The sequence below is a fragment of the Heloderma suspectum genome, chromosome 12, assembly GCF_057233095.1.
Source record: "Heloderma suspectum isolate Gila_16-S chromosome 12, 16-S_ref, whole genome shotgun sequence".
NCBI lineage: Eukaryota > Metazoa > Chordata > Lepidosauria > Squamata > Helodermatidae > Heloderma > Heloderma suspectum.
In genome coordinates, this window is record NC_139469.1 from 35,167,254 (window position 1) to 35,190,528 (window position 23,275).

The following is a 23,275-nucleotide window of genomic DNA, read 5'->3' on the forward strand; positions in this document are numbered from 1 at the left end:
GCGCTGCAAGGCTCCTGCTCACACGTGTTTGGCCAGCATGGCCATGGATGGAGAGGAGCACCTGGCCTTGGCCAGCAAGGCTTCCCGTCGGGTTCCACAGCCCAGAAATGACTCGTGAGACCAGGATGAAAATAACAGAAACGCGGAGGGCAGAACAAACAGTGACAAATGCCAGACTGAAACCTGGTCCTTCGACACTTCGATGCAGCTGTACTGAAAGTGTGAAGGAAAAGACAAAGGGAAACACAGCGTCGGAGTGCCTGCTGCATGCCTCATGCCAATGAAATTGCTTCTGTTCAGAGTGGGATGCTTCAGTGCAGCTGCATAGGAGTGTGGAAGGAAGGAACTGGGTTTTACACTGGAAACCTGTCAAGCAGCCTCCCACATGATAACCGTAAGAAGCAGCTGTGGTGGTCCACATCCACCCTGAATGGGCATCGGGCATCAGGGACCTCTGGACCCCTCCAACGCTCTCTCCATAGCTGATATTTGTGTGGGCTGGCAGTGCCCAGGCTGACTGATATAGCCCAATGTGCTTCTTTACACCTGCCTTTGAGAGAGAGAGAGAAAGTTCGCCATTGCATATTCTTACTTAGCATATTTTAAAACACTGAGAATAAATACAATGATGTATATTGGGATTGGGTTGTGGTTGTATTGTGCTTGAGAAGGTCCTCATTATGGTTTAGATTGTGTTCACCAGCAAGCTGATCAAGTCTGCAAGCCCCCTAATCGTCCTCCCAGTTTAATCCCAGGCATACAGAAAATGTCTAAGATGATGCAGTGGAGTGCTGCAAACTCCGTCTACTTGATTACTACTTATGCCAGCCTCCCCGACCTGGTGACCTCCAGATGTGTTGGACTGAGTGATGGGAGTTGCGATCCTGCACATCTGGAGGGTGCCAGGTTGGGGGAGGCTGGCATGCCATGGCCTGAATAAAGTGAGAAGCTCCAGACCTGCGCCTCTGGCTGCGTTTTGATCTTTAAAGCTCCTCACAGCTTGGGATCCGGCCGGGCCCCTGCAGGACAGGTTGTCTCCATGTGTCTGCCTGAACCTGATGGCCTTCAGCAGAGGCCCGTCACAGCATCTGGGCAGCAGTGGGTGGCTACCAGGGGCAAGGCCTTCTGGGCGGTGGCTCCCTGGCTGTGGAACGCTCTTTCGAGGAAGCCTCGCCTGGTGCCTCCTCTGATGTGATTCCTGCCCCAGGTGAAAACCTTGACAACCTCCTCCCCCGTTTTAACCTGACCCATTTTCTCCTCTGCGGATCACTTGTGTGTTGCTTGCTTTGCACTGGCTCGATCTCTGCTTTCTTCTCTGCGGCTCTTTTGGCTTGCACTGCTTTTTATGTCTTCGTTTTAAACTGGTTTCGTCCTAATGTTGATGGGTTTGTTTCTAGTGAGGGAAATCGTCTGAAGGGCACGATACGAGTCCCGCGAACAAACAGCTCGCTCCTAAGAGGGACAGACCCCGGGGCTCAAAGCCCGTCATCCACACACTTGCTGCCTACGCGTGGCGACGGAGGGGCACTCGGAAGCCTCCGGCGCTCATTCGCCTTGCCCCGCACGCGCCCGCGCCCGCGCCCGCGCGCCCGGAAGACGACCTGAAAGACGCAGCGGGGGGGATGCGGCTGGAGCAGGGGGCGTGGCCCGGGCCCCGGGGCGGAGCCTGGCGGGCGCGCGGGGGCGTGGCCGGCATGCCGAGGAGGGGCGGGGCGCGCGGGGGCTCCGCGCCGCCTCTGCCCAGCTGCGGCCAGAGGTGTCGCGCGCCGCAGCCCCAGCACCAGCAGGCGCAGCGGCAGCGGCAGCGGCGGGAGCATCGCCGCCCTCCCCGCTTCCTCCAGCGGCGTCGGGCTGGGCTGCCGGAGGGACCATGGCCGATCCAGCGGCGGCGGCCGCTGCGGCGCCGCCTCCCGCCGCCGCTCCTGCCGCCGAGCTGGAGGGCGAGGAGGGCCCCGTCCGCTTCGCCCGCAAAGGCGCCCTCCGCCAGAAGAACGTGCACGAGGTCAAGAACCACAAGTTCACCGCCCGCTTCTTCAAGCAGCCCACCTTCTGCAGCCACTGCACCGACTTCATCTGGTGAGGCGCCCCGGGCGGGGGCCGCGCGCCGCTCCCCCCAGGCGCTGCCCTCGCCTCGGGATTCGGGTGCGGCGTCTCCGGGCCGGCGCCCGGCAGCGGGCAGCCCCGTGCCCCCGGCTCCGCTCGCTGCGGCAGACCGCCGCCGCACGCCCCGCTCGGGCCCCCTCGCGGCCCCCTCCCGGATGCCTCCTTGGGCCGCCGGCGTGGGGGGCGGGGGCTCCCGCGCCCGTCCCAGCGTGCCGCTCTGGCCCCCCTGCTCTGAAGCCCCCGCGCCCCGCCGGACGCGCCGCCGCCCCGCCGTGCCGGAGGCGCCCTCCGCGTGCGCGCCCCGGGGAGCCTGTGCCCGCGCCAGCCCGCAGGCGGCCCGCGCCCCTCGCCGCCAAGCCGTGCCACCCTCGCGCCCGGGGCGCCGCCTCCCCTTCGCGCCGGCGAGCCTCTCCTGGCCCGCTGCCCGCGCGAGCTCTTCCCCGGGGCGCAGGAGAGGCGCGCCGCGCCGCGCTCTGCCCGCCTGGCACGCCGCCTGGCAACGGAGACCGCCTCCCCCGCCCGCCCGCTGCCCGGGGATGCCCAGGGCCCCTTCCGACGTGCTCCAGATGCGTGCTCTCCACCCCCGTGCCCTCCTGCATGTGCGCCCCCCGCCCTCAGAGGTCAGCCCCCTCCAACTGCATGGAGGCCAGCTAGCGGAGGCTCTTCCTCCTGACTGGGCGAAGGATCTCTGGGGCTCCCATCTTGGTTGCTGGCATGTCCCCGGCCAAGGGTCGACCCCAGAACTTCCCTCTGCCTCCGGCCAGGCAAGCTCCCAGCCACACCAGCCTTTCAGTGCAGACGCACTCATCTTTGTGAACTGTCCGGAGAGCTTTGGCTGTGGAAGGGTATCGAAGTGTAACACATGAAACGAAACCCTGCCCCACGGTCAGAGTCCCAGCGGAGAGCTCTTCCGTTCACTGCACCTGCTGCAACTGAGAACTGACCCCTAGCTTCCTTCGTTGCCCCATCCATACCACTAAAGATGCGCCACTGCACTGGCCCTTCCCATAAAGTGTCTTTGCCCCCTCCCCCAATATTTACCTGCTGGGTAAGCCCCTGCCATTCTGCTACACCCCACCCCGTAACCTCCATTACACCTGCATGCACCCTGTGGGAGCATTTCCAGTTACCTGCAAGAAGCTGGTCAGGGTAAATCCCACCCACTGTCTGCCCTTCTCTAATCATGGTACCCTCTGGTCTTGCCTCTGCCATGTATTGACTAGGTGTCCTTAGACAAGCCTGTCCTCCTCAGACCCCCTGCAATATGCAGGTAATGGTTCTGACCTACCTTACAGGGTGATTGTGAGGGTTACTCTACGATCTTGTGTGTGAGTACTTTGACAACTCTAAGGCATCATATCAGTGCCAAGAATGATGACAAAGGTGCCTGTAACCTGGATCTCCAGCCCACCTCAACCTTTGGGCACGGAGTCCAAGTGACTTCCCAGATACCATTGGGGGAAGACACACTTTGGGAAGTGGGGGAAGGAAGGGAAAGGGAGAGAGATTTTGTTGTCACTGGAGGCAGGGTATGTAAAAATAACACAGAGAATGTCAATTCTTTGAGCATGTCAGAATGCCTTATTCCATCCCCCCTCACCCCATACACATATCTTGGATCAGAGAGAGAGAGAGAGAGACTGCTTTTTTAAATTAGATCCACCAATATGTGGTGAATTTGCAGAGCAAGAGTGCATAAACTGGGTCTTTTAACAGTTAAGGCATAACTAAGCTGCGTATAATGATTCCGAGCGAGCGTTTTGGTTTAAGAACTAAGAAGTGCTCTGCTGGATATAAGACCAAAGTCCACTTAGTCTACCTTTCTTTGCAGGAAATCCAGCAAGAGCAGGTGATGTTGGGAAAGAGCTCTCTCTACCTGAGACTCTGGAGAGTGACTGCCAGTGGCCACATGTGGGCGATCACAGGGGAGAAAGAACCCATCATGGGCTCTTTCCCTGTGTGTGCTGCACACACCACCGCGATTTGCACAATTACCATGATGCAGTGCGGGTTGCCCTGTTGTCCAAACCCAGCGTGTGGCGTGGCAGGGGTGGTTTCTCACCCACCCCACAACCCCTTCTGCAAGCCATGGGTTGTGGTGTGGGTAAGAAGCCGCCACGCCGTGAGCCAGGTACAGACAACAGGGCAACCCGCTCTGCATCGCGGGTAATTATGCAAATCGCAGACATGCATGTGGCATGGGCGGGAGAAGAACCCACAATGCACAATGCTTTTGCTCCTGTGGTCATCTGAACCTGGTCAGTACTGGCTTAGATGGACAGATAGCTTGATCAGTGGAAGAGAGCTTCTTAGGCACTAGGGTGTCCACTGGAAGCTGGCAAGTAGGCCATGACTGGGCTGCAATCTACCTTCTACCCATCCTGTTCTGGAGCAAAGGATCCCTGTCTTCCAGGTAGACATAAGCACCAGCAGCTCTTCTTTTAGAGCCCTGCTGCGCATTCCTTTCTGTAGCATGCACCTTACCAGTGGTGTAGTGGCTAGAGTGCTGGACTGGGAGTCAGGAGACCTGGGTTCTAGTCCCCACTCAGCCATGGAAGCTCACTGGGTGACTTTGGGCCAGTCACAGACTCTCAGCCCAACCCGCCTCACAGGGTTGTTGTTGTGAGGACAAAATGGAGAGATTATGTATGCCGCCTTGGGCTCCTTAAATGAGGAAAAAAGGCGGGATATAAATGTAATAAATAAATAAATAAATTACCTGGAGGCCCTAATCCATCAGGGAGCATGTAAACTCCAGTGAGAATCCCCCAGCACCCCAAGTTATTTCTCCCCCCCCTTCTGTCTTTTCTCCCATCTGGGCTTGGTGACTTCTGCTAAGCACAGTTTAGCCATCTAGTCTGGGCAGCAATCTAGTGCGGTGGTCCTATGGGAGGGAAGTTGCTGTTTGGGATGCCTGGAGCTGCAGCGGCTGTGTCACAGGTCCTGGTGGTGGAAAAGTGAATGTGTGCGCGTACGTGTGTGAGCATGCGTTTTCCCCTTGTGTGCATGCTTTAACTGTATGTGTCTTCCTCATTTGCAGGGGATTTGGAAAACAAGGTTTCCAGTGTCAAGGTGAGTTCAATTCAGTGTATGTGTGTTGGATGTAGTGTCCCTGAGAAGACCAATTTTGAGCCTAGACATGATATAGGTTTATCCCCAGAATCTGTTTCTAGGGCCAGGGCTCAAGCCTAGAACAGGTGAAGTCAGAACAGCCCTGCCTTCTGTTCTGGAGCCAAGGGTCTGGATGCAGGGGCGTGTGTTCAGGTCTGAAGGCTCCTCCCATTTTAGAAATTAAGCATAGGTCCTTTCCCGAAGTTGGGTGTCTGTGTAGTTACGTTTTTGATGTGTGTGCCTCTATTGCCTCTCTCATTAGGGAACTAGCTGTAGTCTTGTTGTGGCAAAAACAAAGACCCTCCTCTTGAAAAACTAATTTGTTACCAGAAGGAGACCCTTGGACCAGCTATACCCACACCTGGCCCAGGTTTTTCAGCTTAGCCACAGAACCTGTTTGAATGTCTTTATTTAGCCCCCAGAACAGGGTAAATGCCGAACACCCCCTACTTCCCGTTCAGCTGGTCTGCAGGACGTCTGGGCTTGTTCCTCTTGCGTTCCCTTGCATGGGGAGTGGGGAGCAACTGAGCAAGGCCCAGGCTTTCCCCCAGCCCTCTTTCCCTCTCCCCCTCCCCAGTTCTGTAGCCTCTGCATGGTGACTGCCTGGCTGCCTACACCACTCAGGATGTGGGGGTGGGTGGTGAGGCTGAAGGGGGAAGTGGATGATATGTTGATGTGACAGTCCAAGTGCTGGGCTTCCTTTTTCGTAGTGTCAATCAGGTTGAAGGGGGAGGGTAGCTTTGAATGTTTTGTGTTCTTATTTGATCAATTCTTCAAGAGGAAATGGGTGATTCGCCTTTCGTTTCTGAAGAGTCCAAACTGGAGGTTAATCATGTCTTAAAGAGAAACTGATGGTCTTCATGTGTTGGAAAGATCTACTTTTTTAACTGGTTTGTTTGATGGTAAATTCTGATTGTTTTGTGTTAGCATTCAGGATGTCCTGGCAGTACAAAACCAGAAACATGAGGTGTGCATTTTTATGACTATACAATAAAGCTTAATCCTTAATAATTTTTCATGTTACAGACATTCATGCTGCAGTTACTGTGGTTTTGCAAATGCCACATCCCTCTTCATCTTAATCAAATCCTGGTTGTACTCATAGTCAGGATGGTAAATTTATTTTATGCATGTTTTATGCTGCTTCTGCTTTGTTGTTGTCACTTTCCCCCCAATATAATTTGATTATTTTGTTGTGACCTGGCTTTGGAAGGTGTTTGGCTGAATTGTAGGGTATACATTTTGGAAATAAATAAATGGTTTACATTAAATAGAAGTGGGTGGATTTCCCCAGTTTTTCTAGTGAAAGTTTAAGAATGAGGTGGGAATTCTACTCTGTGTAAATGCTTGCAAATATGGAATTGCAGATTGGTGGTGGATCCAGCACAATGAGACCTGTAAGGAAGTGGTGTGTACAGAGGGGGGGAAAGACTATTCATCCAGCAAAAGATCACGGGGGAGGAAGTGAACAAGATGCCACAGGTCAATGGAGGCAGATTGATCAGTGTGACAGCTTGTCAGGTGTTGCTGCTGCCATTTCACTGCATCCCTTTGAAGGAGAGAGTCATGAATGCAGGATCTGTAGCTTGCACAACATTTTGCTTTCCATATCTAATCTTATTCTTTGAAAACATCATTTTAGCTACAAAATGGAGATGATGTTTGAAGATAAGACAGTAAACATCACGGGGCATTTACAGTAAAATGTTTTGTGTCCACTGTCCCCTCTCCAGGTGTTTAAGGGGCTGTACAGTGCTTTTAAACTGATGGCCTCCAGACTTTATTACTGCAGCTAAATTAATGCAGCCAAACTGCTTAATAGAATGGGTGTACAAAACTGAGTTTGCTTAAGATGCTCTATGGCTAAACAGCTGGATGTTTCCCATTATCTCATGCAGTCCTTAAGGCAGGGATCAGAAAATTCAGCCTGTGGAGGTTCCACATTCAGACCGCGGAGCCTCCTTGGGTTCCTCTGGGGGTGGGGGGTGGGGGGGGAGGCTTGGCATCCATTCTCCCCTCCCTACCCTGAGGAATCCCAGCTGTTATCTCCAATCTGAAACGGCAGGGATGTGGGTGTTAAGTGGCTGGCATATGGGGACATCCTGCGCCACGCCAACCCAGGGATTCAGCCTATGCTGGGAGGAGGAGGCTTAAGGACTCGAAAGGCTTATTGAATTTCTCTACACTGAGGTCTGTTGATGCTTAAAAACAAAATAGTTATTGTAATTTTAATAGCAGAACTGGCAGGTTTTTGATAATGCTGAGGGTTTGTCACGTGCTCTCAGATTTGTGATGTCTCCTATTATTAAAGTGAAAGGAGTTAACTTTGATCATCCTCCTGTACCTTTTTACATTTGATGCATCTCAGTTTTGCACCGTGGTTTTTGGGTTCCCTCTGGTTTCACATCTCTCTCCCTCCATCCCCCATCCCAGATTTTATATGGATTTGATCCATCCCAGTAGATGAGCAGTTGAACCCTGGTGGTGAGTAGCTTTGGGTAGAAGGCAGAGGCCCCATTTTGTTCTCCCCCACTGTTCTTTTTGACCCCTCGTGATTGTTCCCCAAGCACAGCTCCATCTCTGGCCAACTCACTGTTCTGTGCACACTGAGGCTCACGGTAGGCCTGACCTGGTGTGTGTGTGTGTGGGGTGGCGGCGGCAGGCCTGTCTCTTTACATTCAGAACTGCACCAGTCATGTATAATGTGCTAGGTGGGGGAGGCAGGATTTAAAATCAAATGGGGTGATCAGGTGAGGGGTCTAAACCTCCCCTAACCTGTGACCTACCCTCCTCCCAGGCACTTTCCTTCCAGCCAGACTCACATTTGTTATTGGAGCCCAGCTGAGAGAGAAGTCCTAGGATTGGGGAGGCAGAACACAGAGTAGCAGGTCAACCAGCCATTGGTGGGAGAGGGGCTCTGCATCCCTCCCTGTGTGTCCTGTTCACTCCTAAAATTGAAGTTCATCCTCTACGTGAATGGGGAAACCCCACATTTAAAGACATATCCGATGCCTCCGTCCTGCCCGTTATGTGAAGTTTGGCGCTGAGTAATTACTAATCAACAGAGTCTGGGTGGGCCTGGGTGCAACTGGCAGAGCACAGGCCTTAGATGCAGAAGGGCTGAGGTTTAACCCTCAGCATCTCCAGTTCCAATATCAGGTTAGACGCACTGGGGAAGTCCCCAACTTGCATGGAACCCTGGCGAGCCAGTGGGAGCAGAACATGCATTGGCCCTGTTCATTTTTGATTTTCAGGAACAGTCATACGTATAGAGCTGGGCGATCCATCTATGTCAAAGACACCCATATTTTTGCTACCCTCAAGCATGCCTGTTTGACTTGGGTTGATAACATGGCTATGGTTACCTCAAGGAATGTCTCCCCCTATACCAACCTCCTAGGCCACTCCAAATTTCAGGGAAGGCCCTGTTGTCCATGCTGTGGCCTACAGATTTCCCTTTGGTGGAGACCCGGAGATGGGCCTTCTCTGAAGTAGCGCCTACCCTATGGAATGATCTCCCCTCTGTGGTACATCAGGCCTAAGTGCTGGTGTGTTTTAGGCATTTATTGAAAACATATATTTTTAGCTTAGCTTTTCTCCAGCTGTGAGCTGTCTTTTAATCAAACTTTAATGCAGTGCCATTGTATGTCTGTATTGTATTCTTTTGTAAAACTCTTCAGGATTTTTGCAAATGAGCAATGGTATAGAAATACTGCTAATTAATAATAATGGTATAAAAAAGTAATGACAACAAAGGGTCTTGAAATTCACCTTTTTTGTTTTGCAACTTAATCTTAAGAACATAGGTAACATGTGAGCCACAAGTCTGGGAAGGATTGGGCCCCCGGTATTGTGAATGCCTCTTATCTATTTACTGTCAACTTAAGTACATATTTAGTCCAATATCTGGGATGCTTTCAAGCAGGGCATGAAGCAAACAGCCCTTCCCTGCTGGTTTGTTTCCAGCTCCTCATATTCAGTGACAAACTGCCTCCAAGCATGGAGGTTCTATTAAGCTGGCACAGATAATGGCCCTTGATAGACCCCTGACAGGTCTATAAACCTTGCTGAGAATCATGCCCCTCTCCCAAGAAATCTCTTCTTCCTCACAGCAGTCTTCGGTGGTGCCTTGTAACACTAGGATGATTCACACAATGTTCCCCATGCATTGAAAGAATGCAGGAGACGCAGCATGGCCAACCCCACCCTGCTGTGTGCCATAGAAAATGCATCTGTGCTGTCCACATGTTCAGACAGTGGACACCATACTGCCCACATATACTGATGTGCACATGCTGCTGTATTTGCATAGTGCTCTGACCCTGATCAGGGCAGAGTCCCTCTTCTTGTGGAGGAGCTGTCTGGATGCACAGATGGCAGGGAAGTGTTTCCACTGTGGGTGACGGCACAGGGGGGCCTAGCCTGAATGGGTCCATGATTCCTCCTCCCATGTTCTTTCAATGCATTTTTTTTCATGTGAACTTCACATTTAAAGGATTATAAGCTAATATAGTAGTAACAGACTAGGCAGAACATCTTTCTTGCTGCATGTATTATTATAGTTTTTTCTGGCTTCTTGCTGCGATTTCATAGAATCATAGAATAGTAGGGTTGGAAGGGGCCTACAAGGCCATCGCGTCCAACCCCCTGCTCAATGCAGGAATCCAAGTCAGAGCATCCCTGACAGATGGCTGTCCAGCCTCGTCTTGAACGCCTCCAGCGTGGGAGAGCCCACCGCCTCCCTGGGAATTGGTTCCATTGTCATATTGCTCTAACAGTCAGGAAGGTTTTCCCGATGTTCAGCCGGAATCTGGCTTCCTGTCACTTGAGCCCATGATTCCATGTCCTGCACTCTGGGATGATCGAGAAGAGATCCTGGCCTTTCTCTCTGTAACAACCTTTCAAGTACTTGAACACCGCAACCCTATCTCCCCTCAGTCTTCTCTTCTCAGGGCTAAACATGCCCAGTTCTTTCAGTCTCTCTTCATAGGGCTTTGTTTCCAGTCCCCTGATCATCTTTGTTGCCCTCCTCTGAACCCTCTCCAGTTTGTCTGCATCCTTCTTAAAGTGTGCCCAGAACTGGACACAGTACTCCAGATGAGGCTTAACCAGTGCTGAGTAGAGGGGAACTAGTACTTCCCGGGATTTGGAAGCTGTGCTTCTCTTAATGCGGCCCAAAAGAGCATTTGCCTTTTTGGCAGCCACATCCCATTGTTGGCTCATATTCAGCTTGTGATCGACAACAATTCCAAGATCCTTCTCACTTGTAGTGTTGTTGAGCCACGTATCCCCCATCTTGTAACTGCACCTTTGGTTTCTTTTTCCTAGGTGCAGAACTTGGCATTTATCCCTATTAAATGTCATTCTGTTGTTTTCTGCCCAGCGCTCCAGCCTAACCAGATCACTTCGAATTTTGTTTCTGTCTTCCAAAGTATTAGCTATCCCTCCCAATTTTGTGTCACCTGCAAATTTGATCAGCAATTCCTGCACCTCCTCCTCCAAGTCATTCATAAAAATGTTGAAGAGCACCGGGCCCGGGACTGAGCCCTGCGGTACCCCACTCGTTGTTCGTTGTTGTTGTTCTGTCGTTAAGTCGTGTCCGACTCTTCGTGACCCCATGGACCATAGCACGCCAGGCCTTCCTGTCTTCCGCTCTCTCCCGGAGCGTGCTCAAGTTCATATTCGTTGCATCAGTGATGCTATCTAGCCATCTCATCCTCTGCCGTCCCCTTCTCCTTTTGCCTTCAGTCTTTCCCAGCATCAGGGTCTTTTCCAGGGAGTTTTCTCTTCGCATTAGGTGGCCAAAATATTTGAGCTTCAGTTTCATTATCTGTCCTTCCAATGAGCAGTCAGGGTTGATTTCCTTTAGGATTGACTGATTTGACCTCCTTGCAGTCCAGGGGACTCGTAAGAGTCTTCTCCAGCACCACAGTTCGAAAGCATCAATTCTTTGGCGCTCAGCCTTCCTTATAGTCCAGCTCTCACAGCCATGCATTACTACTGGGAAAACCATAGCTTTGATTAGACGGATCTTTGTCGGCAAGGTGATGTCTCTGCTTCTTACTATCAGGTGGTGTCGTCTGCGTATCTGAGGTTGTTGATAATTCTCCCGGCAATCTTAATTCTGACCTGTGATTCATCCAACCCAGCGTTTGTCATGATGTACTCTGCATATAAGTTAAATAAGCAGGGTGACAATATGCAGCCTTGTCGTACGCCTTTCCCAATTTTGAACCAATTGGTTGTTCCATGTCCGGTTCTTACTGTTGCTTCTTGACCCTCGTACAGGTTTCTCAGTAGACAGGTAAGGTGGTCTGGTACTCCCATCTCTTTAAGAATTTGCCACAGTTTGTTGTGATCCACACAATCAAAGGCTTTAGCGTAGTCAATGAAGTAGAAATAGACGTTTCTCTGGAATTCTCTTGCTTTCTCCATGATCCAGCGAATGTTGGCAATTTGATCTCTAGTTCCTCTGCCTCTTCGAAACCCAGCTTGTACTTCCAGTAGTTCTCGGTTCACATACTGCTGAAGCCTAGCTTGTAGGATTTTGAGCATCACCTTGCTGGCATGTGAAATGAGCGCAATTGTACGGTAGTTTGAACACTCTTTGGCATTGCCCTTCTTTGGAATTGGAATGTAAACTGACCTTTTCCAGTCTTGTGGCTACTGTTGAGTGTTCCAAATGTGTTGGCATATTGAGTGCAGCACTTTAACAGCATCATCTTTTAGGATTTTAAGTAGCTCAGCTGGAATACTGTCAACTCCACCAACTTTGTTGTTAGTAATGCTTCCTAAGGCCCACTTGACTTCACTCTCTAGGATGTCCGGCTCAAGTTCAGTGACCGCACTATCATGCCTATCAGGGACATTCAGATCTTTCCTGTATAGTTCTTCTGTGTATTCTTCCCACCTCTTCTTACTCTCATCTGCTTCTGTTACGTCCCTGCCGTCTTTGTCCTTTATCATGCCCGTCTTTGCACAAAACGTTCCCTTGAGATCTCTGATTTTCTTGAAAAGATCTCTAGTCTTTCCTATTCTATTGTTTTCCTCAATTTCTTTGCATTGTTCATTTAAGAAGGCCTTCTTGTCTCTCCTTGCTATTCTTTGGAACTCTGCATTCAGTTGGATATATCTTCCCCTTTCTCCCTTGCTTTTCGCTTCCCTTCTTTCGTGAGCTACTTGTAAAGCCTCATCAGACAGCCACTTGGCTTTCTTACATTTCTTTTTCTTTGGGATGGATTGAGTTGCTGCCTCCTGAACAATGTTACGGACCTCCGTCCATAGTTCCTCAGGCACTCTGTCTATCAGGTCTAATCCCTTAAATCTATTCGTCACCTCCACTGTATATTCATAAGGGATATGATTTAGGTCATACCTGAATGGTTTAACGGTTTTCCCTACGTTCTTCACCCGGCTTGTTACCTCTCCCCAGTTTGAGAAGGTCCCATTGATAAGCCCTCTTTGAGTCCAATTCTGTAGCCAACTGTGGATCCACCGGATCATTGTTTCATCTAGCCCACTTTGAGCTAGTTTGCTCATCAGGATATCATGGGGCACTGTGTCGAAAGCTTTGCTGAAGTTGATGTATATTATGTCTACAGCATTCCCGTGGTCCACAAGGGAGGTGACTTGATAAAAAATGAGATCAGATTTGTCTGGCAGGACTTGTTCTTGACAAATCCATGTTGGCTTCGAGTCATCACTGCATTGTTTTCAAGGTGCTTCCAGATGGATTGCTTTATAATCTGCTCCAGAATTTTTCCCAGGGATTGATGGCAGACTGACAGGTCTGTAGTTCCCAGGTTCCTCCTTTTTGCCCTTTTTGAAGATAGGGACAACATTAGCCCTCCTCCAGTCATCTGACACTTCCCCCGTCCTCCATGATTTCTCAAAGAGAATAGACAGCGGTTCTGAGAGTTCTTCTGCCAGTTCCTTTATGACTCTAGGATGCAGTTCATCTGGCCCTGGAGATTTGAACGCATTCAAAGTAATTAGGTGTTCCTTGACCATATGCCTATCGATCTCAAGCTGCAATTCTGCCCCTTCAGCCTGTACTTCGCCTTTGCCAGGGGGGCCATAGACCCTCTTTTGGGAGAAGACTGAGCCAAAGTAGGAATTGAGCACCTCTGCCTTTTCTTTGTCCTCTGTTATCGTTTTTCCATCCTTATTTAATAGCTGAACAACCATTTCTTTCCTCTGTCTTTTACTATGCACGTAGCTGAAGAAAGCCTTTTTGTTGCTTTTAGCATCCCTCGCTAACCTCAGCTCGTTCTCAGCTTTAGCCTTCCTGACGCCATCCCTGCAATTCTGTGCTACCTGCCTGTAGTCTTCCTTTGTTACTTGGCCTTCCTTCCACTTCCTATATGTGTCCTTTTTTGTTTTCAGGTCATCTCTAAGCTTTTTGTGAAGCCACATTGGCTTCTTCTGTTGTCTTCCACCTTTTCTTCTTGTTGGAATTCTTTGTAATTGTGCCTTGAGAATTTCCTTTTTTAAAAGCTCCCACCCATCTTGGAGTCCTTTTCTCATTAGAGTCTCTTGCCATGGGACCTTACTGATAATTGTTCTGAGTTTATTAAAATCAGCTTTCCTAAAATCCAGGGTACGCGTTTGGCTACACTCGGCTTTTGCTTCCCTTAGACTCAAGCACTCAAGTACAACATGGTCACTTTCCCCCAGAGTTCCTGTAACTGCTACTTTATCCACTAAGTCATCTCTGTTGGTTAGGATCAAGTGAAGGATAGCCGATCCTCTAGTTCCTTCGTCTACTTTCTGTAGAAGGAAGTTATCCGCCACACAAGTCAGGAATTTCCTGGAGGGGCCATGTTTTGCAGAATTTGTCTCCCAACAAATATCGGGGAAATTGAAGTCCCCCATTACTACTGCATCATGCTTCCTTAAAACACTGGCTATTTGCTTTTCAAAAGTTTCATCCTCGTCTTCTCCTTGGTTGGGTGGCCAGTAGTAGACTCCGACCATCAGGTTCCTTTTATTCTTTGCTCCATTTATTTTGATCCAGATGCTCTCGATGGGGCTACCAAGCTCCTCCTCCTGTATTTCTGTGCAGATATATGTATTTTTCACATTCAGTGCAACCCCACCTCCCTTTCTGTTCCTCATGTTCTTTTTGAACAAGTTATATCCTTCAATTGCTGTATTCCAGTCATGAGAGTCATCCCACCAAGTCTCAGTTGTACCTATCAAGTCATAATTTCCCTCTTGTATTAAGAGTTCAAGTTCGTTCTGTTTGTTTCCTATACGCTGGACATTAGTGTATAGACATCGAAGACCATGTGCTTCATAGTCTGGCTTCCTTCCTTCATGTGTCTGAAGACTATTATTGGGTGCTATTAGAGCTGTTCCCTCCATTGCAGTGCATGCGCCTACATCCATTGTTACCCCCAACTACATCTCCCTTCCCTGTAGGATCCAGTTTAAAGCCCTCCTGATGAAGTTCTTCATGCTGTGGCCAAACACATTCTTCCCAGCCTTTGTGAGGTGCAACCCATCCCTTTCCAACAGCCCATCTTCCAGGAAGTATAGCCTGTGGTCCCAGAATCCAAATCTCTCGCATCGGCACCACCTTCGTAGCCAGTCATTCACCCAGAGTATTTTTCGTTCCCTTTCTATCCCTCTTCTAACTACTGGAAGGATGGATGAGAAAACTATCTGGGCCCCAAAGTTCTTGAGTTTCCTTCCCAAAGCTTCAAAGTCTGACGTGATTTCTTTGTAGCTCCGCTTGGCAGTATCATTTGTTCCCACATGGATGAAAAGAAAGGGATACCTGTCATTGGGCTTTATGAGTGCAGGCAACCTTTCAGTCACGTCTCTAATCCATCCTCCTGGGAGACAACATACCTGGCGAGTCCACGGGTTCTCGCAACATACCTGGGTCTTGATCCCATGCAGCAAGGAGTCTCCCACTGCTACCACTCTTCTCTTCTTGTTTTTGTAGGTCTGGGTTTCATTGCCTCTGTTTGACTGACCTTCAGCCTCTTGCTCACTCTCATGCAGGTTCCCCTGTGATTCTTCCTTTGCAGGCTGCCCTCCAGTCTTATCCGCAAGTACCTGGAATCGGTTCCACAGCTCCACTGCTTCCACTGGTGCAGAGTGGCATCTAGTTCCTCTTCTCCTAACTGTCACCCTTTTCCAAGGAGTATCCTCTACTCCATTTTTCTTCACCTCAGCATTTATTTATTTATTTCATTTCTATACCGCCCAATAGCCGAAGCTCTCGGCTTCAAACCATTTCCCACTTGTGCCTCAGCTTGCTGTTGCGCTTCAAGCTTCTGGTCTTCCCTTTGCTGCTGTAGTTCCCCCATTCTGTCCAAGCACTCTTCGTGTTCTCTTATTCCCCGGAGGGTCGACAGTTGCCGCTCCAGTCCTCTTACTTTTTCTTCCAGCAGCGTGATCAACTTGCACTTGTTGCAGGTGTAGGCCATGTTGTTCTTAGGCAAGAAAACAAACATGGCACACACCCTGCAGGTCACCGCCACTGGAGAGTCTTGTCCTTCCATAGCCTGTTTTCCGTTTTTGGATCTGGCTTTGTGATTGTTCTAGACTAGCCTGCGCCTGCTCCTCTACTCAGTAGAGGTTAAAAGCAGAGTCCCACTCTTAGCCTCTGTCTCCTTTGTCTCTTCTACCACTGCAACTCCCCTGGCCAACTCCTATTTGCTCCCCCTGGTCGCTCGCTCTCTGGGAGCTTGCTTGCTTCTGCAGTCCCTGGACCAGCTGGAGCAGCTTGCTCTGCTCTGCTCTACTCAGCTGCTCTGTTCCTTCCAGCAGGCGCAAAGCGAGAGCGCTGCCAAAAGAGCGCCGCCAAGCCTCCAAGGACTCTTCGAAGCACTTTAATTTGCGAGGGTGCCGCATTGCGAACGCGTTTGAATGGACCTGAGGACAAGGCAGGGAAGAGCAGGTGAAGGCAGGGAAGAGTGGGCGGAGGCGGAGCGAGCAGAGGGAGAAAAACCAAGGACAGACCAAGGTGGAGTCTCGAACGGAGAACAGGGGCGCAGAAGGCGGACGACCCTAACCGTGTGTTGTGCGCAATGTACCTACGTTTGTGTGGAGCTCCAACATTGCGGGCGCGTGTTTGAAAACTGAGAACAGCCGCAGGAGGGTGCCGCTCTGAGGGCGAGAGGGGGTCAACGTTTGCCTTTCCACCGTTTTCTGTTCAAACTCGGGACTTCCTCCCACTCTGTGAAAGAGATAGAAGATGGGCGGGGACATGCAGCCTTAACATTGGGGGTTGAGTTTAAATGGAGGGGGGGATGCTGAAGGGGAAAGGGGTAAGCGTCCCTTCTCGCCTCAGCCCCCAAAGCCAGAGAATGAAAACTCCTGAGATGACGGAAGATACACGTATCGGTGGGCTGTGTGTAGTTTTGGAAGAAAGAGCTTCATCCACCTTCCTTTGCTCCTCCCACAAGCCAAATTTGTTTCTGAATACTGCAGAGCACGGAGTTCCTGTATCCCAAACTTCTTCTGGGCAATGTGAATGCCAGTCCAGTTCCAGCCAATCTTCTTACAATATTCTGTTTCTTTTTTACAATAAAAACATGCCTTTAACTGTTGTCCAATATCATTCAGTTCATGGGCTGCCTGAAACCATGAATTGATAGTTTTTCAATTAGGCATTGATTTAAAACTAAAGAGCTTTGATGATGGCCTTTTGTCTGTTTATGAACTGGGACTAATATGCATATAGTTACAATAATGAAGGGGTCGGTTTGTTCACACATGTAGGCATGTTGTGAAAGTGTTCATCACTTAAAGCTTCCCTGCTGAGGTCATGGAAAGGATTGTGCAAGATGATTTGTATATTCCTCCCGTGTGATCACGTGCAAATCCCTGCTTGATGCTGCGCTGGAGTCATGAGCAATGAGGAAGCTGTCTTGAAATTGGGCGGTGAGTGTTGTCCGGCCAGAAAATGGGGTACCAATTCTCGACGTGTCCTGTGAGGGGTTTTCCTTTTGTTGGTCCCTCCTTTCCTCAACTTACTGGCTGGGTTCTCATGATCAGTGGGGGAAACCATGCAGTATGGGTTGTTTCCCCTGCCCCTGCCCGCCATTTGCTTACTTACCCGCATTGCCAGTTGCCATGTCGTTTGAATCTGGTGTGCAGCGCGGCAGGAGTAGGTCCTAACCCCCCCCCCCGCAACCCATGGCTTTTAGTAGGGGTTGTGGGGTGAGTTAGAAGCCACCCCTGCTGCATGCCAGGTTTGGTCGACATGGCAACCCGCGACACAGTGCAGATAATTAAGCACATGCCCGGCATGTGAACGGCATGTGCAGGGGTGGGGGAAACAACCCATACTGTCTGGTTTCCCCCAGCGATCGTTCGAACCTGGCTGCTGTCTTTTCTTCCCTTCTTTTGTGTAGGCCTCTATGTTTGCTAGCTTCCCTTCCTTTAGGTTCCATGTTCTGCTTACTCTGCTCCCTTCCTTGAACTAGGAAGCTCCACACACCTTGACTTTCCTACTTCCTGAGACCTCTTCTTACACTGTTTCCAGTACTTGGTCTCACTACCTGTCCATAAAGCCAGTGTGTGGCTTTAATGTTGACCCAGCCAAACTGATCATTCACTTCCATGGCAGAAATCTGGACTGTTTGGAAACATTGTGGTGTTGGCAGTTCCATTCCTTCATCGGAGTTTGTGGGTGTTCCGGTACATCACATTCTCTGAGCCAGTCATTGCCCATTGATCCCCTAGGTAGCCTCTAAGCTCACTTTGTGCCCTTAAATTATTTTGCTTACTTTAATTGTGGATATATTCCTTTTACATTACATGTTATGATTTAATTTATATTTTTCTTAATAGCAAGTCTGTTGGAATGGAGTGGAGACAAAGTGTATCTGTTTGTCATCTTTCTAACTGTTAATGCTTCGGTCTCTCTCAGCTATAGGGTCTAACCTAAAATACTTTTTAAGGCTTTTAAGTTCCTATTTTGGAGCCATTAAGGCTGCAGTTGTCTTTGTATACAAATATGTGCTTGCTTTGAGGTTTAACCTGTGAATTTGTAGGCTACATTTAATGGACTTCTAGGTCCAGGCCCAGCTAAATGGGCCAAGTGAAACAATTATATTGGGGTTATGGGAAAGCAGCATGTGGCCTTTTGAGTTGAGCGAATGTTCTGCTGTTAACAAAGAGTGTGCTGTTCTGGGGATCTTGAGAATGGGCAGGGTATAAACCTTGCAGAATTGCTTTGCAGGGTTCGTCCTCCTTCTACTGGCTACCAGTGGGAGACAGCCAGACTCCTTGCAAAGTCCCCCCAGCTAGTTCAAGCATTCCATTTATGTCAGAATGAGACATGGTTTTTTACAATCCAGAGTTCTGGTAGCCAGAGTCACTGTGAGGATAATAACCACTCAGAGCTCGACTCTGTGTCTGTATGGGCTCTGGCCGTTCTCCTTGCAGCTCAGGATCTGGATAGGGAGAAGCTGCCTCTGGTCAAAGTATTCAGCGGGAAGGGAGTTCAGCCCCTCTCCTGTATCCTTATGAAGGAGAGAAAGGAAAGGCCCCTGATACTGAGTTCCCAGGAGGATTGGAGCTCAGCCTCTCCCCCTAACTTCCACAGCAGGAGGAGATAGGATGGTCAAGAAGGAAGCCGGATGATGCAGAATCCCTGACAGGATCTTGCTGTCTGCCTCCGGCTTCTTCCTCCCAAGTCCTGCCCAGAATTGCATAGGGCTTTGGCATGAACAGATGACATCTGGGAAATTGCAAGTGGAGGCCATGGAGCCTGCTTGTACTTCTAATGCAGCGGTGCAGGAACATTTTGTGTGTGTGTGGGGGGCAGGATTGCTGCTTGCCAAACGCCCCATGGGTCAAATAACCAGTGGGTGTGGCCATGACTACTGCTGTCATCTGTCCTGGCCCCCGGCCCCCATTTTAGTTTTTCTCCATGCTGAGAGAGGCATGGAACTCCTCCTGGCGCTGGGAGAGTCAGTCCCCTGCTACTCACATCCCCATAGTTATCTCTTGTCAGGAGTGCCCTAGCTGCCTCTTACAGTCCCCTCCAATAGCCAACTCAAGACACCTATGAAAAGGATTATTTCCAAGGCTTTATTCCTTTTACAACTTAATGACTCTTTCAGATGCTAATCACCAGTGACTGAGCAAGGAACTGCACTAGGGTAGTTAGCAGAGTAGACTAAGCTCTGGGTAAGGCAGTTGGTCCCCGTTTGAAGGAGGAGGGTGGGAAGACTCTGACCTTATGGGCTATGGAGAGGTCCTTCCTCTTACCCTTGGGTCCTCGGGACACCACCATTGTTTTAGCGCCAAGCGAGCAGAGCGCCTCCTCTCGGCGCCCTCCATCTGGCGCTGCTCCCTGCATCTGCGCCGAGCATCCAGCGAGGCCCCCTCCCTCACTCTCGCTGCCAGGGTCACTATCTCTCAGGAATGCAGGCAGGAGGAATCTCTTCCTGCCGCTGTGCCTGTGAGAGATGAGCGAGCTCCTCTCCCACAGATTGCTGTTCCTCCTCAGAATCAGAACTGCTCTGGGGCTCTATGGGCTCAGTTTCCACCCTGACATCTCTGATCTGAGGTTGGACATAACAGCAAATTCCCTGCAGGCCGTATTTGTAGGCCCAGCCCCACTCCCTGGAGGGACCCCAGAGGCTCTATGTCCTGGATTGGGGAGCCTGGTGGGCCGATTCAGCCCAGAGGTCGTGGGTTGTGCACCCTTGTTCTGATGCATGCTGCCATCTTGGTCTTTGTGCAGTAGGCAGAGTGAGGCGGCAGCCTCTGGTACGAAATGGCTAGTTGTTTGATTTATCTTCATTGCATTTTTGCTGTGCCAGGACAGAGGAAGAGGCACTGGTAGGATTTTCTGCTTCTGGCGCCAAAATAACCTGACTGGCCTTGAGTACGCTGCACTTCAACTTGGAGGAGGGGGCACTATTTCCTGCTCTACCTCAGGCAACGAAATGTCTTGGGCTGGCCTTCCCTTCGTACACCACAGACCCTTGTGTTGTTCTTCGGTTTGAAAATGAGCAGGACTCCCTGGCTAGCTGGAGAGGGAAGGCAAGCAGTCCTTGGTTCCCCTGCCCCCCAGCATTTTGCATCTGAGAGCATTGATCTTTTTGTTGGTTATTGCTTCCTTTTCCCCAAAAAGTGAGGTGGGCCCATCTGGCCTTCGATATTCATTTTCTTTCCCTTATATTGACATGTGAACTATGAAAGATTTCTCTTGAAAAGTCTGGGTTTTCTCCCCTCACCGCTTTTTAAAGGCTGAGTTGTCTTTCAGTAAGGAACTGCACATGTTTTAAGAGCTGCTAGGTTGTACTTAAAGTTTGTTCGGTGATCCCTGTTTCATTGTCTTTGGAAAACATCAGGAAACTGGGCCCGCTTGTTAGAGTTTATCTAACCGTACTGTTACCAGTATCCAAAATGTATAGAAGCATGGAATTGGGACATCAAGGGCGGCTAATCTGGCTTCTTGACTGGATGTTTGGACCCTTTGCTCCCCTACCCAATGCACTCCAGGCAACGTGGGGCCACCAGATGAGACTTTGCACACCTGTTAACAATGTGCTCAGTATTTATACAGCACAACGTGTTTCATGTACATGTCATTCTCATTCAGGAGAGCAAGTGGTAGAAGTTAGAGTCTTGGACTTGGATAGGAGAGACCTGGGTTCAAATATCCCCCGCTCCTCAGCTACAACTCTCACTGGGTGACCCTGGGCCAGTCACACCTCTTCAATCCTTGCTTTTCTTCTTTTTTATCATATATGTTGCTTTTGAGAGCTTTGGCTAAAATTTATTTTTATTTATTTATTAAATTTATTAATCGCCCATCTGACTGGTCACCCAGCCACTCTGGGCGATGTACAACCCACCATAAAACAATTTAAAACAATAAAATTTTACCATAATTTTTTTTTTAAATACCCTAGCCCACCCCAAATGCCTGCCTGAACAACCACGTTTTTAATGCACGACGGAAGCTCATTAAAGAGGGGGCATGACGGAGTTCCCTAGGGAGGGAGTTCCACAGAGTGGGGGCCACCACAGAGAAGGCCCTCTCCCTCGTCCCCACCAGTCTAGCTGTCCTGGCTGATGGGACAGAGAGAAGGCCATCCGAGGCTGATCTTGTTAAGCGGCCTGTCTGGTGTTGCTGGAGGCGCTCCTTAAGATAGGCTGGGCCGGAACCATAAAGGGTTTTAAAGGTCAAAACCAACACCTTGAATTTGGCCCGGAAAACAACTGGTAACCAGTGCAACTCCTTCAGCACTGGAGTGATGTGATCTCGCCGGCGGCTGCCTTTAATCAGGCGAGCCGCCGCGTTCTGTACCAGCTGCAGTTTCCGAACCGTCTTCAAGGGTAACCCCACGTAGAGTGCATTACAGTAGTCCAAACGAGAGGAGACCAGGGCATGTACTACCGATGGGAGCAGATGGTCGGGAAGGAAGGGGCGCAGCCGCCGTATCAGATGGAGTTGATACAGCGCTGTCCGGCTCACAGCTGACACCTGAGCCTCCATGGACAGCTGGGAGTCCAAAATGACCCCCAGGCTGCGGACCTGGTCTTTCAAGGGTAGCCGTACCCCATTCAACACCAGGTCAACATCCCCCAGCCTCCTCTTGTCTCCCACCAAAAGTACCTCGGTCTTGTCAGGGTTCAGCTTCAGCTTATTCCTCCCCATCCAGCCACTCACCGTCTCCAGACATTTGGACAGGGATTCTACGGCCAACCTTGGTGAAGATTTGAATGAGAGGTAGACCTGCGTGTCATCCGCATATTGATGACACTGCACCCCAAACCTCCTGATGATAGCCCCCAGTGGCTTCACATAGATGTTAAATAGCATCGGGGAGAGGATGGAACCCTGTGGCACCCCACAAGTAAGTGGCCACGGGTCCGAAACCTCCTCTCCTAGTGCTACCCTCTGGTACCTGCCGGAGAGGAAGGACCGGAACCACCGCAATACAGTGTCTCCAATGCCCAACCCCTCCAGGCGGTCCAGGAGGATACCGTGGTCAACGGTATCAAAAGCCGCTGAGAGGTCGAGGAGAACAAGGAAGGAGCATTCACCCCTATCCAGAGCCCTCCTCATATCATCCACCAAGGCGACCAAGGCCGTTTCTGTCCCATGCCCAGGCCTGAAGCCCGACTGAAATGGGTCTAGATAATCAGTTTCTTCCAAGTGTGCCTTCAACTGCACCGCCACCACCCGCTCAATCACCTTGCCCAAAAATGGCAGATTTGAGACTGGGCGAAAGTTGTTCAGAACTTGAGGATCCAAGGAGGGCTTCTTTAAGAGCGGTCTTATCACTGCCTCCTTGAGGGCTGATGGCATCACTCCCTCCTCAAGGGAGGCGTTCACCACCGCCTTGATCCCCTCACCCAGTCTCTCTCTGCAGCCCATAATGAGCCAAGATGGGCAAGGATCAAGTAAGCAGGTGGTCGGCCTTACAGATGAAAGCACCTTGTCCACTTCATCAGGAGGAAGAAGCTGGAACCGATCCCACAAAACCGGTTTGCCACAGGCCGCCTCTTGCTCACTAACTGTATCCACAGTGTGCAGAGTAACACACCTAATCTGATCAATTTTATCTGCAAAGTGCCTTGCCAAAGCCTCACAGGAGGCCTTAGAATGCTCCAGTGGTTCCGGAGCCACAGGACCGACCAGGCTCCGGACCACTTGGAACAGCCTCCTGGGGCAGCACTCTGCAGACGCGATGGAGGCAGCATAATATTCCTTTTTTGCTGCCTTCACCGCCACGTGATAGGCTGAAGATACAGCTCTAGCCCGTGTCTGATCGTCTTTGGAGCGAGACTTCCGCCACCGGCGCTCTAGCCGTCTCACCTCCTGTTTCAGAGCTCGTAACCGCGGATTGAACCATGGTGCAGTCCTTTCGGAGCCACCCGATCTAATGCCCCAGTAATTGCGGCATTCCAGCCACCCACCAGGGTCTTGACCGAGTGGCCATTGGCATGCCCCAGAGAATCCCCAAGCGCGTTCAGGAATCCATTTGGATCCATAAGACGCCTGGGGCGGACCATTTTAATGGGTCCTCCACCCCTGCGGAGGGGTTGTGGAACCGAGAAGTCCAACATCACAAGA

At 50.4% G+C, this 23,275-nt stretch overlaps 1 protein-coding gene across 2 annotated transcripts in view; it reads left to right on the plus strand.

Moving 5' to 3' along the window:
• The first annotated feature begins 1,662 nt into the window (after positions 1-1,662).
• Positions 1,663-23,275, plus strand: part of PRKCB (protein kinase C beta) — a 259,786-nt gene continuing 238,173 nt past the window's right edge. For both annotated transcript variants that reach the window (XM_084819085.1, XM_084819084.1), the window contains exons 1-2: positions 1,663-2,076; positions 5,144-5,175. In XM_084819085.1, the coding sequence (XP_084675211.1) occupies positions 1,871-2,076; positions 5,144-5,175 (238 nt within the window). In that variant the 5' untranslated portion in view covers positions 1,663-1,870. The remainder of the gene's footprint in view (positions 2,077-5,143; positions 5,176-23,275) is intronic.